The following is a 13,123-nucleotide window of genomic DNA, read 5'->3' on the forward strand; positions in this document are numbered from 1 at the left end:
TACAATTCTACTGATAGTGAAAGGGTTTTTCTTGCAACTAATATACATGTAAGGGTGCTTAGAATCTGACCTTGCGATCCTAACAGTGCCTACCTATTTATTCTGACTTAATTGTGTCTATTTATTTATTTATTTCGTAAGAAACACACACCACTTGATTGTGGGAAAAAATACAAAAGAAAAAAACAAAAAAGTTTACGTGTTGACTCAGTCCTATTGTTTCCAGATTTTTTCAAGTACCTGTCTTTGAATAAAGTTTCTATTTAGAGATCAGCGTAGAGAGGTCATCTCATTAGCTGTTGGTCTGCCATATTTATGATTCTCCAAATTCCTTTGTGGAATGTTAGGCTCTTGTACTGTCTCCAGCTCCAGTTCTGACTCCAGCACCACTGTTTCTGGTTTCAGCAGCAGATCTGTGGTTTGCTCTTCTGAATAGCGCAATTCTTCCAGGGGGTAAGTGTTCACAATCTCCACTTTGTCGACTCCCAAGGGACAAAGGAAACAGAAGGGAAAGCCCTTACGCCATGAAGGTAGTGGATGCTTTTGTAGGACTAGAGGTACCTGATTTCTTTGTGCGGAGCCATTTCTGCATTGCTGCAGGGAATTCTTTCTGGCCTCTGGTTTGCTTGCTGATGGGTAGTTGAGCAGCCCACGCTCTTGCAGGGTGCCTTGACAATAAAAATGACAGGACAACTTAGAACAGGGGCCCCCAAAGTAAGGTCCGCGGGCCAGATAAGGCCCGAGGGACTTGTTTATCTGGCCCACGGTGTCCCCTGCCACCTGCTGCCGCCACCTGCTCTTACTGGCGCGCTGCATGGCTGGCCACTTCTGGGTCGGAGGAGCACCGGAAATAGCTTATGCGCATGCGTTATTTCCAGTGCACATCTGGGTCGGAGGAGGCCCATGCACATGCGCACAAGCTATTTCCGGTGCTCCTCCATCCTGGAAGTGCACAGGAAATAGCATGTGCGCATACGTATGGGCATGCGCTCCCCTGCCCTCCAGCCCGCCGCGCAATTGGCGCTGGGGACACCGGCCCGAGGCGTGGTAAATTTGCTGACCCCTGACTTAGAAGAACTATGTACTGTGGAATATGGATTGCAGCCATTTAGTATCTCTATCCAACTGGTATAGCCACCATAATTCTTTATTCATTATGTACATACCACCTCTCAGCCCACAAAATGGCCTCCCCAACACAGTCTACAAAATTATGTAATTTATTTGAAGTAGATTGTTTAAAACTCTCAAACCAGACAGCAGTAAAACAAGGCAATAATACCAAAACATGAGCAGGAAGGAATTAAAAATATCAAAGGTCAAATGTGGCATATTTCCCAGTCTAACCATTCTTATTCATGGCTTTTATTTTTTTCCCATTTGTAAATTTAATGCAAATGCAAATGAAAGGAATAAAAAACATAAAAGAAAATAAATAAATAATCTAAACTCTATTAGGTGAGAGTTTCATAGTTGGGGGCATCACAATCAAGAAGGCCTTATTCCCCACTTTAGTAATAGGTAGGTAGCCGTGTTGGTCTGCTGTAGTCGAAACAAAATAAGAAAAAAATTCTTTCCAGTAAAAAAATTCCTTCTATACAGGATCTCAAAGCAGCTGTCTTATTACAAAGGAATTTCAGAAATAGACTGGAAAGAGAAGTTGCTGAATTGCAACTTATTACCAAACTTAAAACCATGGAGAGACCTGGTCTGACTAGAGACACTGGATTCTTATCTTATTATACATGACAAAGCTATCTTTAGCCATCTCACCCCTTGCCTTTCCCTGTAAGACCAAATTGCAGTTGTTAACAGTCGTCAACAGGTTTACCACACCTTATCAACCAACCACTCATTCCCACCACCCTTCTGAGTAATACCCTTCCCTACCCTCTCACTATATATAAGGGTCTGGTGACTTCTGTTTCAGTGTATCTGAAGAAGTGTGCATGCACACAAAAGCTCATACCAAGAACAAACTTAGTTGGTCTCTAAGGTGCTACTGGAAGGAATTTTTTAATTTTAATTTTGTTTCTCCACTTTAGATAAGCATACTTTATCTGGTGAGGGAATGAAGCAGTGTAATGCCCCCCTATATCGCTAGGATGTTGTAAGAAAACAACTTTGAGAATGAAATGTTTTAGATTGGTATGTTCCTGTGCCAAAATGCTTACAGTCACCGTAGTAACAACTGCTACTACAAATCAGGCCATGTTTAAATAATTCCCATCATAACAGCTGCTATCCCTTAAGGTTTCCCAGGTCTAAGTGGTATCTATGTCAGCATGTCAGCAAACATGGACACTACCAATTCTTATCTGCAGTGATTATTCTATAATAATGAAATACCATTACAACTAATTAAAAGACCCACTGCAGACACTCATCTGGAGTTGAGCACTGAGAGAGGGATAACAGTAAAACTATCAAAATGAAGTAACTGGTGACTTCCTCCTTACCGGAAACTGTGTTCTCTAAGAAAAAGGATAGGAATCCAGTTATAAAGGCAGGAACCATCAACAGAGAAAGGAGGAAGAGGTCTACAGGGACACAACCTGCAGAGAGAACATCATAGTTATCTTAGAAATGCCATAATGTGGTACCTTGCATTCAACATCCCTAAGTCGATTCAACAGAACCTCAGATAGTTATTCATTGTAACTAGAATGGGTCAGAAATAATTTTCTGTGGCAAAAAAGCTTCCACCCAAATGCTGAAAGTGTGGGATAACCAACATGCTTAAGTCTAATTAATGCATGAAGAGATTAAAACAATAGAGTAAGATGTCCTGCCAGGCTTAGCTCACCTTGGGAGGAAATGAGTAATCGAGCATACAGTATTGTTCACCCCCAGTCTACTAGAGAAGCTCAACGTGTGAGGAGGCCTGACCTGGTTGCTGCAGCTCAGACCACATGATTCTTACAAGCCACTTTTGAGTTCCTGTACCAATAATTTAAGAACTCTCACCACTGTAACTAAGCCAGGTTTTACTGCCTGTGCAACTTTTTCTGAATGCTGTGTGCAAAAGCACACGAACCAAGCATGTTGTCTTTTTCTGTACCAGGGGAAGAGGGGAGTTAAGGGCATATTTTAAAGGTCTAGCAGCCTGTATTCACTTTGCTGCAAATTTTTGTGTTTTTAAATCTCTGCTGGGGTTCTCTCTCCAAAGAGTACTTGTCCCACCTTGGATCTTGCCATACAGGAATTCTCCTTTATATCTACAGTATATCTATTATTTCCTTGAACCAACAGAAAGCTGCAAGTGAATATGAAAACGCCTGGAAAAGCATAAATAGGTATTTTGTCAACCATCTCCAAAGTGATTGTTGTTAACCTGGCAATTGCCCTAGAGAGGGAGTTCCAAAGCTACTATGCACAAGAAGGAAGACTCTGTTCTAGACATTCACAGATCTAACCTTGCTTAAAGTAGTAGAAGAGCCTCACTTGCTAATCTTAACAATTGGGCAGTTTCATATGGGTGAAGGTGCTTCCTGAACAATTTATCTAGTTATTGATTTAAATATTTACACAGTTAATATTATATACCATGGTGGTGTCCTTAAAAAAAACCCAATGAAGCTCAGTTCAGAGGTATGGAATAGGGACATAGGCACTTAACTCCATACCCTCCAACATTTCTCTGATAGGGACGCCTGAAGGAAAAGTGTGACGTTCCAGGATCAAATCAGAAACTGGGATGGCTTCTATAAATCTGGGACTGTCTCTGGAAAATAGGGACACTTGGAGGGTCTGACACACTCCTTCCTCTTTATGATTCTAAGTACTTCCTACATATCATGCAAATAAAAATATTTGGCTTTAAATAACATGAAATAATGTGCAGTGTAATATTGACGTACAACTAATAAGATTATTATTATTATTATCATTTCATTATTCAGTTTTAGATAATCAATAAATAGGGGGTGCAAAGAACCAAAAGGGCACACTCCACAAAGTGCAAAAATGTCCAGATATAATGTCCAGATATAATGTCCAAAAATGTCCAGATAGCTTTGGAAATTTAAAAGTTTGTGAAAACTTTAAAAATGGCCCCACCCCCAATTTTTACTCACACCCAGATCTAGCTGCTTTTTGCAAGACAGGGACACAACTTGAGGGCCCTATTATGGTTCTGAATTTCCTGCAGAAGGCAGTCTCAAGCTCTTCTTTGCACCACAGCTCTGAGCATGCCAGCCCCTGCCCCCCTCTTGGCACCTGTAGCTGTGGCCAGGGACCCTGGCGCCGTGAAGAGCCACTTCGGAACCAGCAGACCCATGAACATAGTGAAGCCCACAATGAAGATGTTCCTGCCTGAGTCAATGTTTGTGTACTGGAAGTAAGAGACACCGGTGCCCACAGCCATGCTGTATGTCACACATAGCACTCCTCCTGAGGATAACAAGGGAGAAAGAAGCATAACAAAGAAGCTGAACTGACTTTGGAAATGGAAAAGGTCAATGAATGGAGAGGGAAAGGAAAGCCTTCCCGTGCTATCCATCAAATCAGCCAGGTATAAGGCGGTCATATGCCCTTCTTTACAGAGGGCAGTCCTCTATCTGAAGGTGTCCTCTGTTTGAGGGCTGTCTGGTCCACGTCCAGTTTAAATATGAGTAACCATAAGAACAGAGCAGGAGCCTTGAGTTTGTCCATAAACAGCATCCCCTGGTGTCTCCGCCACTCTGGTAAGATGCAGGTTTTTAAAATTGAAATTATACATATTATTTCTAAATTTGTACACACACATCATCATCAACATCTTATGAAAATTGCTGCCCTTTTTGGCAATGCATAACTGGTAACCTAGCCAGGAAGTGCACTCACACTAGGCTGGCTCTAGGTTATAGAATCTGTTGGCTGGCAATAGCACCCTTTAGGATTGTAAAATATCATTTTACAAGGATAACCTTGACTGACAACTTAAACTCCTTTAAAACTAAGTCACCTTGGAAAGAGCATAGGACCCTCATTTATGTATAGGGCAGCCAATGCCTTACATAGTAGTGGAAGATAATGTTTGTGCACACAATATACCTTTAAAGCACATTCAAAGTACATTCATTCTCTCAAATAATTATGGATATTGTAGTTTATCCTGGGTTACAGTTCCCAGCAACCCTTAACAAACTTGGTGCTCAGAAGGAAATAACACCCCCCCCAAAATGTGCCCTGAAGGTATAATAATATGTACACAGCCAATAAGTAGGTTGGAAAAGCCAACATGAGAATGTGTTCTCCGCCTCAGATCTTTCACTCCACTTCTTTTGCTGTATTGGGGATTTTAAAATAGGCACAGAGGATCCTGGTCTGGAGCTTGAACCAGTCTTCCCTTGATGGTAGAGAAAATATCCAGGGAAGAAGCATCCTTCTCATCAGGAGAAAGCCCCAGAAAGGACTAGGGAAGGAATCTGCACAGAGGAGTCAAGGACTTGAAGGCCAAGAACCCTTTGAGTCAGTGGTGTGGTTTTGGGGTGGCGGGAGTAGGTTACAGGGCAGCAGCAGATAGTTGCTAAGCATTTGGAGCAAGCAGTTGGTGGGTTTCCGGGAGGGCTAGATAGGATAGATCCATCTCTCCAACATGCATTATAAAGTAGGCAACAGAAAGAGGTGCCCCAAACGGGGAGGGGGTGTGCTGGCTAGGTGGCACGGAGATATAAGGAAAGGAAAGGAAGTGATTATTACCATGAATTGCCAGAGGGATGGTGGTAAGAATTCCCATGAGCCGAGGAGACAGTCCCAACAGTACACATGCCAACGCACTGATCCACACTGCACGACATGAGGGAGCCTGAATATAGGAAACAGGGCATGAGACTGGAACCTTTAAAACCCATGACCTCAGGTCTCTCCAGGCATAGTATCCCACAGAGCATTCTGCATTCTACAGGATGACTAGTGGGCAGGGTGGGGGACTGTAGTGAATGGAGGAAAACAGGAGGAAAACCTATAGATGAGAAAAGACTTTTCTTCATACAGTACTGCAGTCTCTGTGGGAAGATATTCACATGGTCACATTTCCCCCTCCTATTGTCTCACAGCCTATCCTGGGTCCTCTAAGATGCTATCCTATCACCAGGGTTGAAGTAAGAGTCAACCGTCCATCCAGTTGGCTTCTGTATGTGCAGTGGGGGGTGGTCCATTAGGGCAGTGTTCCTCAACCTTGGGTCCCCAGATGTTTTTGGCCTACAACTCCCATCATCCATGACCACTGGTCCTGCTAGCTATGGATGATGGGAGTTGTAGGCCAAAAACATCTGGGGACCCAAGGTTGAGGAATACTGTATTAGGGCACTTGGGGCACTGCCCCACCAAACTCCATCTGCCCTTTCTTACAACCAGCCTAGGGGGTGGCACCATCTGTCCCCCTCCTCCTCCCTAGTCTGTGCCTCTTGTAGAACTCATCAGGGAGCAAGATGGAGACAAAACAATAATTACCACATTTTCTGTCTATAAGACACCCCCATGTATAAGACGGCCCCTATTTATTGAGCCCAAAATGAAGAAATAAATATTTTAAACATTCTGTGTATAAGACGAACCCCAATTTTAAACTTTAAAAAATGGGGGGAATATAGTCTTATACATGGAAAAATAAGGTAGTTGTCACTTCCCATCATTGGTTCTGGTTCCACTTAATGTAGAATTCCCTGCCTTACTTCACTGCACATTCTGTAGGGCAGAGCTTTCCAAACTTTTCATGTTGGTGACACACTTTTTAGACATGCATCATTTTGTGACACAGTAATTCACTTTTTCTAGGAAACCAGAGGACTGCCCACTCCCTTTCCAGCCCCGGGAGGAGTGCGGGGAGCATTCGCACGACACACCTACACACAGCAGCCAACACTAATGTGTTGCGGCACAGTTTGGAAATCTCTGCTGTAGGGTGCGGTACAAGTGGAATTTCTCAAGATAATTAATATTGCACGTGTATAGCGTTGTTCAGGGTTTTATATGTTAACAACAAGACCTTTAAAAGGGCTGCTGCCACTACCAGCCAGAGAAAGCAATACTGGGGTAGAAGGACCAATCACCTCTGACTCAGCATCAGGCAGCTTCAGATGTTAATGGGGGAAGGCAAGACTTAAGACAATCTCTGAAATGGGAGCTCATGTACCAATTGTTGGAGGAGAGTGATCCATGGGACATCTCAGTGCCTACTCTGAACCTGCATAAAGGAATCCATGATCCGCACCCATGCTCTTACCTGGGTCAGTCTGCCGGCACAAGCATTGGGCATGCTGGATGCAGTTCCAGACACGCTGCCCAGCACAGCTGACAGGAGCGTGCCAAGGCCCTCAGTACAGAGCCCTCTGTTGCACAAATGCTGTGGTGGGGGTGGATCCCATAGGGACTTTCTGCACAGCAGATAGCAGCCCACAGAATTCATGCTTGCGGTAACACCCATAGCAGCACCAATGCCAATGGCACGGGTACTAAGTACTGGCCAGCCCTGTGCACCTGCGGGACAAAGAGGTAGAAAAGACAAGAAGTGAAGTCCAGCCACTAAGCCAATGAAAGGGCAAAGTATTGTTAAGACATTTATTACCTGGGTAAGGCAGCTTGAACCATGGGGACTGGAGGGTGCTGTTGGTGAGGGTTAAGTGACGTGTGGAAGGATGCAACACGTCCCAAGGGGTTGGAACAGGTCTCAGCATCCCACAGACAAGCCAGATCCCAGAGAAGGGCAGCAGAATCTATAGGAATGCAAGACTGAAAATGAGAATTTGCCTACCTGCCCCTCAGGCTGTCCCTGGATCCATCTGCATAATGCCACAGGATTAAGCTATGCCATATTTCTCAGCCCAGGGCTTTGGAAATATTGGAGATTTGGGGAGTGGGAGATAACAGGGGAAGGGGAAGAGGAAAGTGGAGAAGGGAGCCGAGTTTGGCTGTAGCCTACTGTTAGTTCATTAATTCATACCGAGAAAAAGTGCAGGGCTGGGCTGCCCGATTTTATAGTGAGCCCTCTTGCTTGGCTCCACTGGCAAATGGGCAGTCGGCAGGAAGCCAGGTGTTGGGATAGCAAAACGCACAGCAACACAAGCCTAAAAAAGAGATAATGAGTGATATTCAGCAAAGCACTGCCCTAGGAATATAGGGTGCTTGGTCCTAAATCCCAAGAGCTGCCATGAGAACAGCTCTGCTCCAAAAGGTTACTCAGCTGAGTAGCTACTCCTTTCCCCAATACTACCCAATGCTCTTTTTCCATTCCCTAATGCAGGCATCCCCAAACTCGGCCCTCCAGCTGTTTTGGGCTACAACTCCCATCATCCCTAGCTAACAGGACCAGTGGTCAGGGATGATGGAAACTGTAGTCCCAAAACAGCTGGAGGGTCAAGTTTGGGGATGCCTGCCCTAATGCTTAGGGTTTTGGACTATGACTGGGGAGCCCTGGGTTCGAGTCCCTACTCAGCCATGATGCTCACTGGGTGACCTTGGACCAGCCACCATCTCTTAGCCTAACCTACCACACAGGGTTTTTGTGAGGAGAAAATACACCACCTTGAGTAGCTTGGAGGAAAAGGTGGTATATAAATGTGATAAATAAATAAAATAAATATTTTTGGGAAAACTCTGGGAATGAACAATGTTTTCTGGGATTCCCATCCCAGCACTAATGTTAGAGTGAAACAAATATTAAACAAATTACTCAAGAATCTCAAACGCTCAGCACAACTCGAGTCACATCCGCAACAGACATTTAAAGCACATTGTTTCCCCCAAGGACTCCTGGGAACTGTAGTCTGTTAAAGGTGTTGGGAGCAGTAGATCTGTGCAGTCTAAAATGCACTTCACAGGATTCTTTATGGTATGGTATAGTATGGTGCTTTATGGAATGGATGTGACCCTATCCCATAAGGAGGACCCCAAGTTTTGAAACACTATACTTTTTCATCCTTGGGGAATGGCTCCTGAATGGGCTGGGGAGTGAAAGGAGAAGATAGGAATGCCAACTTTTCCTCACCCGCTTCAGCTGACATGTCTCTGGTTCTAACCTTAGGTTTTGTGGGATTTAAGACTTTTGGCTTAGATTTGAATTTGAATCTGGCAATTTTAGTGTGAGAAAGCTGGTGACTGTCTGAATTTCAATTCCAGCCCAATATGCCTCATTCATTCCCTTCAGAACCTCCTTTTGAGAGGGCATGAAGCACAGTTACTGGAGCTGGCTGGTCTTTTGAAGAGAGCTAGCAGTCAGCAGTCTGAACTTACAGCAGGGCGACTCCCCAGTTTTCAGAGCAGAGAAGAGCAGCAGGTCTGTATGCTGAAAGTCCAATGACAGAAAGGCTTGGGGCCAGAACCATGGGTCCGCAGCGATGGGTAATCCACCCACAGGCACCTGACATCCCCAATGCCACCTGCACCAGAGCGGAAATCAGCACTGCACCTGAAACCTGGAAGGTGAAAGACAGGCAGAACACAGTCAAGTTACAAAACAGGGGTGTGGAATTTTAGGACTGGGGGCCAGATGTGGGCCTCCAAGCATCTCTATCTGATGTTCGGGACTCTTGCCACGCCACACCCCCTCCCACTCCTCATTGGCCCTGCTTCACCCTTTCCTGGAGTGTTCTTGTGGGGCTTAAAAGTGGTTAGAGTGATAGACTAGGCCCAGCGCCAGGGTTTGATTTCCCACTCAGCCATGAAGCTTACTGGGTGACCTTGGGCCAGTCACAGTCTAACTTACCTCACAGGGGATAAAAGGGGGAGGAAAAAATTGTACACTCCCTTAAGTTCCTTGGAGGAAAGTGGGTGGGCAGTTGTTAAATGTAAATTTAAACAAATTATCACAATGCCTCTTGCTTGCCTTGATGGACAAGAGAGGGTTGTGTGAGAATGTGTAGAAACAAAGCTGCCTAGCAAAGGTAAAATTTGCATTTGTTCCTCTATCCACTTTTGCCTCTGGCTTCACTGACCACTAGCATGTGACTACCTCACCCATAAGGGCATATGTCCCCCAGGTTGAAACAGGTCCCCCCAGCCCTGTTATTATAGGCCTTCATTACATGCTTCCTCAGGAATGTTTTTTTCATGCAGGCAAGATGGTGTGAAACGCACAGGCAGAGCTGGTGGGACAGCTATGGTAGGACTGGGAGACACTCCAAAGCAATTGAGAGCAGAGCAGAGGAGGAGGAGGGGGAGTTTGGATTTGATATCCCGCTTTATCACTACCCAAAGGAGTCTCAAAGCGGCTAACATTCTCCTTTCCCTTCCTCCCCCACAACAAACACCCTGTGAGGTGAGTGGGGCTGAGAGACTTCAAAGAAGTGTGACTAACCCAAGGTCACCCAGCAGCTGCATGTGGAGGAGCAGAGACGCAAACCTGGTTCACCAGATTACGAGTCTACCGCTCTTAACCACTACACCACACTGGCTCTCGAGTCCAGCAGCATGATGGTGAATTACTTTCCATACTTCATGGTGGCAACAGAACCTGCCATGTGCTGCCATGACTTTGGCACACCCACCAAGCTTGTATCTTATTTACAAAGGGACCCAAGAGACCCTGTCTTCCTGGTGTCTAACCCCAACCCCCAACCCCACCACCACTGTACACAGTACAGCCTCTCTGTACTGGGTTTAACCAATCAAAGCTGCCAACCTCATGGAGTAACTGATCCCAGTTTCTTGAGTTTTCACAATCTGGCCCAGCACATATGTCGGGGGCCTCAGTGCCTGAAAGGGAAGCAGGGACAGATAAATGAGTTGGGAATACAGTGAAATGAAGAGCACAATGGGGAGAAGAGGAAGATCCCAGAATTCAAGTTAGTGTTAAGCAGATTGCAGATGTTTTAAAACTGATCTGCAGGCGTCAAACACTGACAATTGCATCCCTTTGACTACCTATACAAGGGGATGAGGCTGAAAGGCGTTTACCCATTTAGAAAGACAGACAACTGAGGGAGAACATGGCAAAGAATTGTAAAAGAACTGGAGAGGATGTGTAGAGAAATTTCTTGCACGCAATACTGGTCACTAACAGACAAAAGGAAGTACTTCATGTAAAATACGAGGTTCATGGCTAAATGATGTGGTGGTGGCCACACTGATATGGAGAGAGGCTTCTAAATCTGTGGAAGCATGGACTTGTCAAGGACCGCTAGCCATGACAGTGAAATTAAATCTCTAAGATCTGAGGCAGTACACCTCTAATTGTCAAAAGCTAGTGGCAAAAAAGCAGCATAGGATAGCTTGTGACTGCTTTTCAAGAAGCATGTGATTGACTACTGTTGGACTTGACGGCAATTGTTCTGATCCAGAAAGGCAAATTACACACCTAAGTCTGCCCAATCGAACAAGAGATGGTTGTGCTTATTTTTGGAATATATGATTCAGCACTGAGACACAAGTATTCACTGTGCAACAAAACAGCAGCCACTGATGGCTGGTTACCATTCTTGCTGGATCCAAAACTCAAAAGAGATGGCATTTGGAAATCTTGCCATCCTTGCCCTGCGATTGCAGTGTCCTGTGCTTGTAGCTGAGTATTTGGAAGAGGACTGGGTGCTTTTGCCTATAACTCACTATTTCCATTTGACTGGAGAATGGGAGCCATATGTTGGGTCTGTATCATGGCTGGGATAAGGAACTCAAAAGATGGAGCCTGAACCAGCGGCAACCTGCATGGAAGACAAAGGGGAGATCCTGCTACAAGGAATGGACAAAGCCTAATGGAAGGAGCTGCTAACTAGAAGCTGTGTAGAACTAGGCATTTTCCAGAATACTAGTCCCTGCTTAGACTTCTAGTAATAGAAGGCCACACCCAACTCCCCAACCAAGAAGGCAGCAAGGCTGTGGGATTCCAATGGGTCAAGAGTTGCCTAGAGCCAGCTTACCTGGTTCCCAATCCACATTGCAAGGCTGTGGCTATGCCACAGGCAAAAAGGTTGCATGCTAGAAGTTCATTCCAACATGGAGTACCATTCAGCATCTTGCCGGGGAGGGTGGCGATGAAGAAAAAGTGAAAGACGCAGAGAAAAGATACCTGGACCAGGAGGTGCTAGGAAGGAACAAGAAGTTGGTCTTAGCCATGGCCTTGTGAGCACCTTCACCCTTACCCAGAAGATGGCACAACACACTTAAGCCCAATAGTGTGTCTCAGCCACTCCCAGAGCTTCAGATGATGGCCTTGCTGCCACCCATACATTGCCACTTTCTTAATGAGACCCACATCAAAGCACAGTCGCTAACACCAATTTCTGCCTCATTGACAGTTCCAAACTTCACCTAGTATCTGCAGGTCAGGATTTAATGAAAAACAGGCCAACCTCTGGAATCACATTCATGCATATTTTGCATCAGAGACAACCACTGGTTCATCACTGCTCCTTTTTTTTCACAAGATGCTCCTCACTATTTGCGATTCTCCAGAGTTGCAATGTTTGTCTGCATTGCAGCAAACACAACACAGAGCCTTGTGACACCCTTTTTGCACATTATGTTTCCTCTTGGGTGTTGTGCTACACCCACCCACTCCAATCAACCCAACTCACCTGCAAGGCCAACAAGCAGATCAGGGGCCAGGGAGGAAATTTTGGCCCTTTACGAGCATGGGGAAGGATGCTTTTAGAAGCCCTGTTGACTTTGTTCATGCTGTCTGTCTTTTTCCTTTGTGCTGGAAAGTGACCTAGCAACTGAGTATCTCTCCAGTTCCTCCCCTTCCTTTATTTACACCCTTCACTGGCCATATGCATCTGAACTTCCACCTTTGGCCCTTCCAGGCCACAGTTGCTCAGCCTGTTAGCTATTAACTTGGCTTGCCCAGTAACTCACCACTAGTGCTGAGAGGTAAAAGGCATGACTGAGCAGGTGTTAAACTACAGCAAGCTGGTTTTGGGTGGACCATGCCTGACCTATTGGACAGTATCAGCAAGGGATAGTGCTGTGGTTGGCCATCTGTAACCAAGGGGCAGTGCGCATATGCATGGGACATGCTTAGGCACTTGCTTATTTGCATAAAAGAGACCAATTACATGTTATTATTTCTCACAGCGTCCATACTTAAAACAATTAAGAGAAATAACTATCTGGGTGGGAAAGAGCTTAGACTAGCCAGTTTAAAGCTGGCCTGGGGACGTTCCTGGGGCATCATGTGAAGGCACACAATATGCCCACCTTGCAGGTA

At 45.2% G+C, this 13,123-nt stretch overlaps 1 protein-coding gene across 4 annotated transcripts; it reads right to left on the minus strand.

The window, feature by feature from the left end:
• Positions 1-209: 209 nt before the first annotated feature.
• On the minus strand, positions 210-12,899 carry SLC23A3 (solute carrier family 23 member 3). Of its 4 annotated transcripts, XM_033160791.1 has the most exons (12): positions 12,492-12,896; positions 11,835-11,998; positions 11,524-11,618; positions 10,601-10,674; positions 9,214-9,395; positions 7,925-8,048; positions 7,550-7,697; positions 7,208-7,461; positions 5,683-5,788; positions 4,219-4,392; positions 2,460-2,555; positions 210-668 (listed from the first exon to the last, which is right to left on the minus strand). In XM_033160791.1, the coding sequence occupies exons 1-12, from the start codon at positions 12,588-12,590 to the stop codon at positions 271-273; spliced, it is 1,914 nt and encodes a 637-aa protein (XP_033016682.1). In that variant the 5' UTR covers positions 12,591-12,896; the 3' UTR covers positions 210-270. The 4 variants fall into 4 exon arrangements, with proteins under 4 accessions (XP_033016682.1, XP_033016691.1, XP_033016699.1 ...); XM_033160800.1 differs by lacking the exon at positions 4,219-4,392 and having other exon boundaries at positions 12,492-12,899; XM_033160808.1 differs by lacking the exon at positions 11,835-11,998 and having other exon boundaries at positions 12,492-12,578.
• Between the last annotated feature and the right edge of the window lie 224 nt (positions 12,900-13,123).

The sequence above is a fragment of the Lacerta agilis genome, chromosome 1, assembly GCF_009819535.1.
Source record: "Lacerta agilis isolate rLacAgi1 chromosome 1, rLacAgi1.pri, whole genome shotgun sequence".
Classification (NCBI taxonomy): Eukaryota; Metazoa; Chordata; class Lepidosauria; order Squamata; family Lacertidae; genus Lacerta; species Lacerta agilis.

Excerpts from the sequence above, each read along its gene's own strand:
- SLC23A3 (XM_033160791.1), bottom strand. The coding sequence starts at position 12,590 with ATGAACAAAGTCAACAGGGCTTCTAAAAGCATCCTTCCCCATGCTCGT. Across the intron at positions 4,393-5,682 it reads CATCCCTCTGGCAATTCATG|GAGGAGTGCTATGTGTGACA; the intron begins GTAATAATCACT and ends TGTTATCCTCAG. Across the intron at positions 669-2,459 it reads CTTAGAGAACACAGTTTCCG|GCACCCTGCAAGAGCGTGGG; the intron begins GTAAGGAGGAAG and ends TTTATTGTCAAG.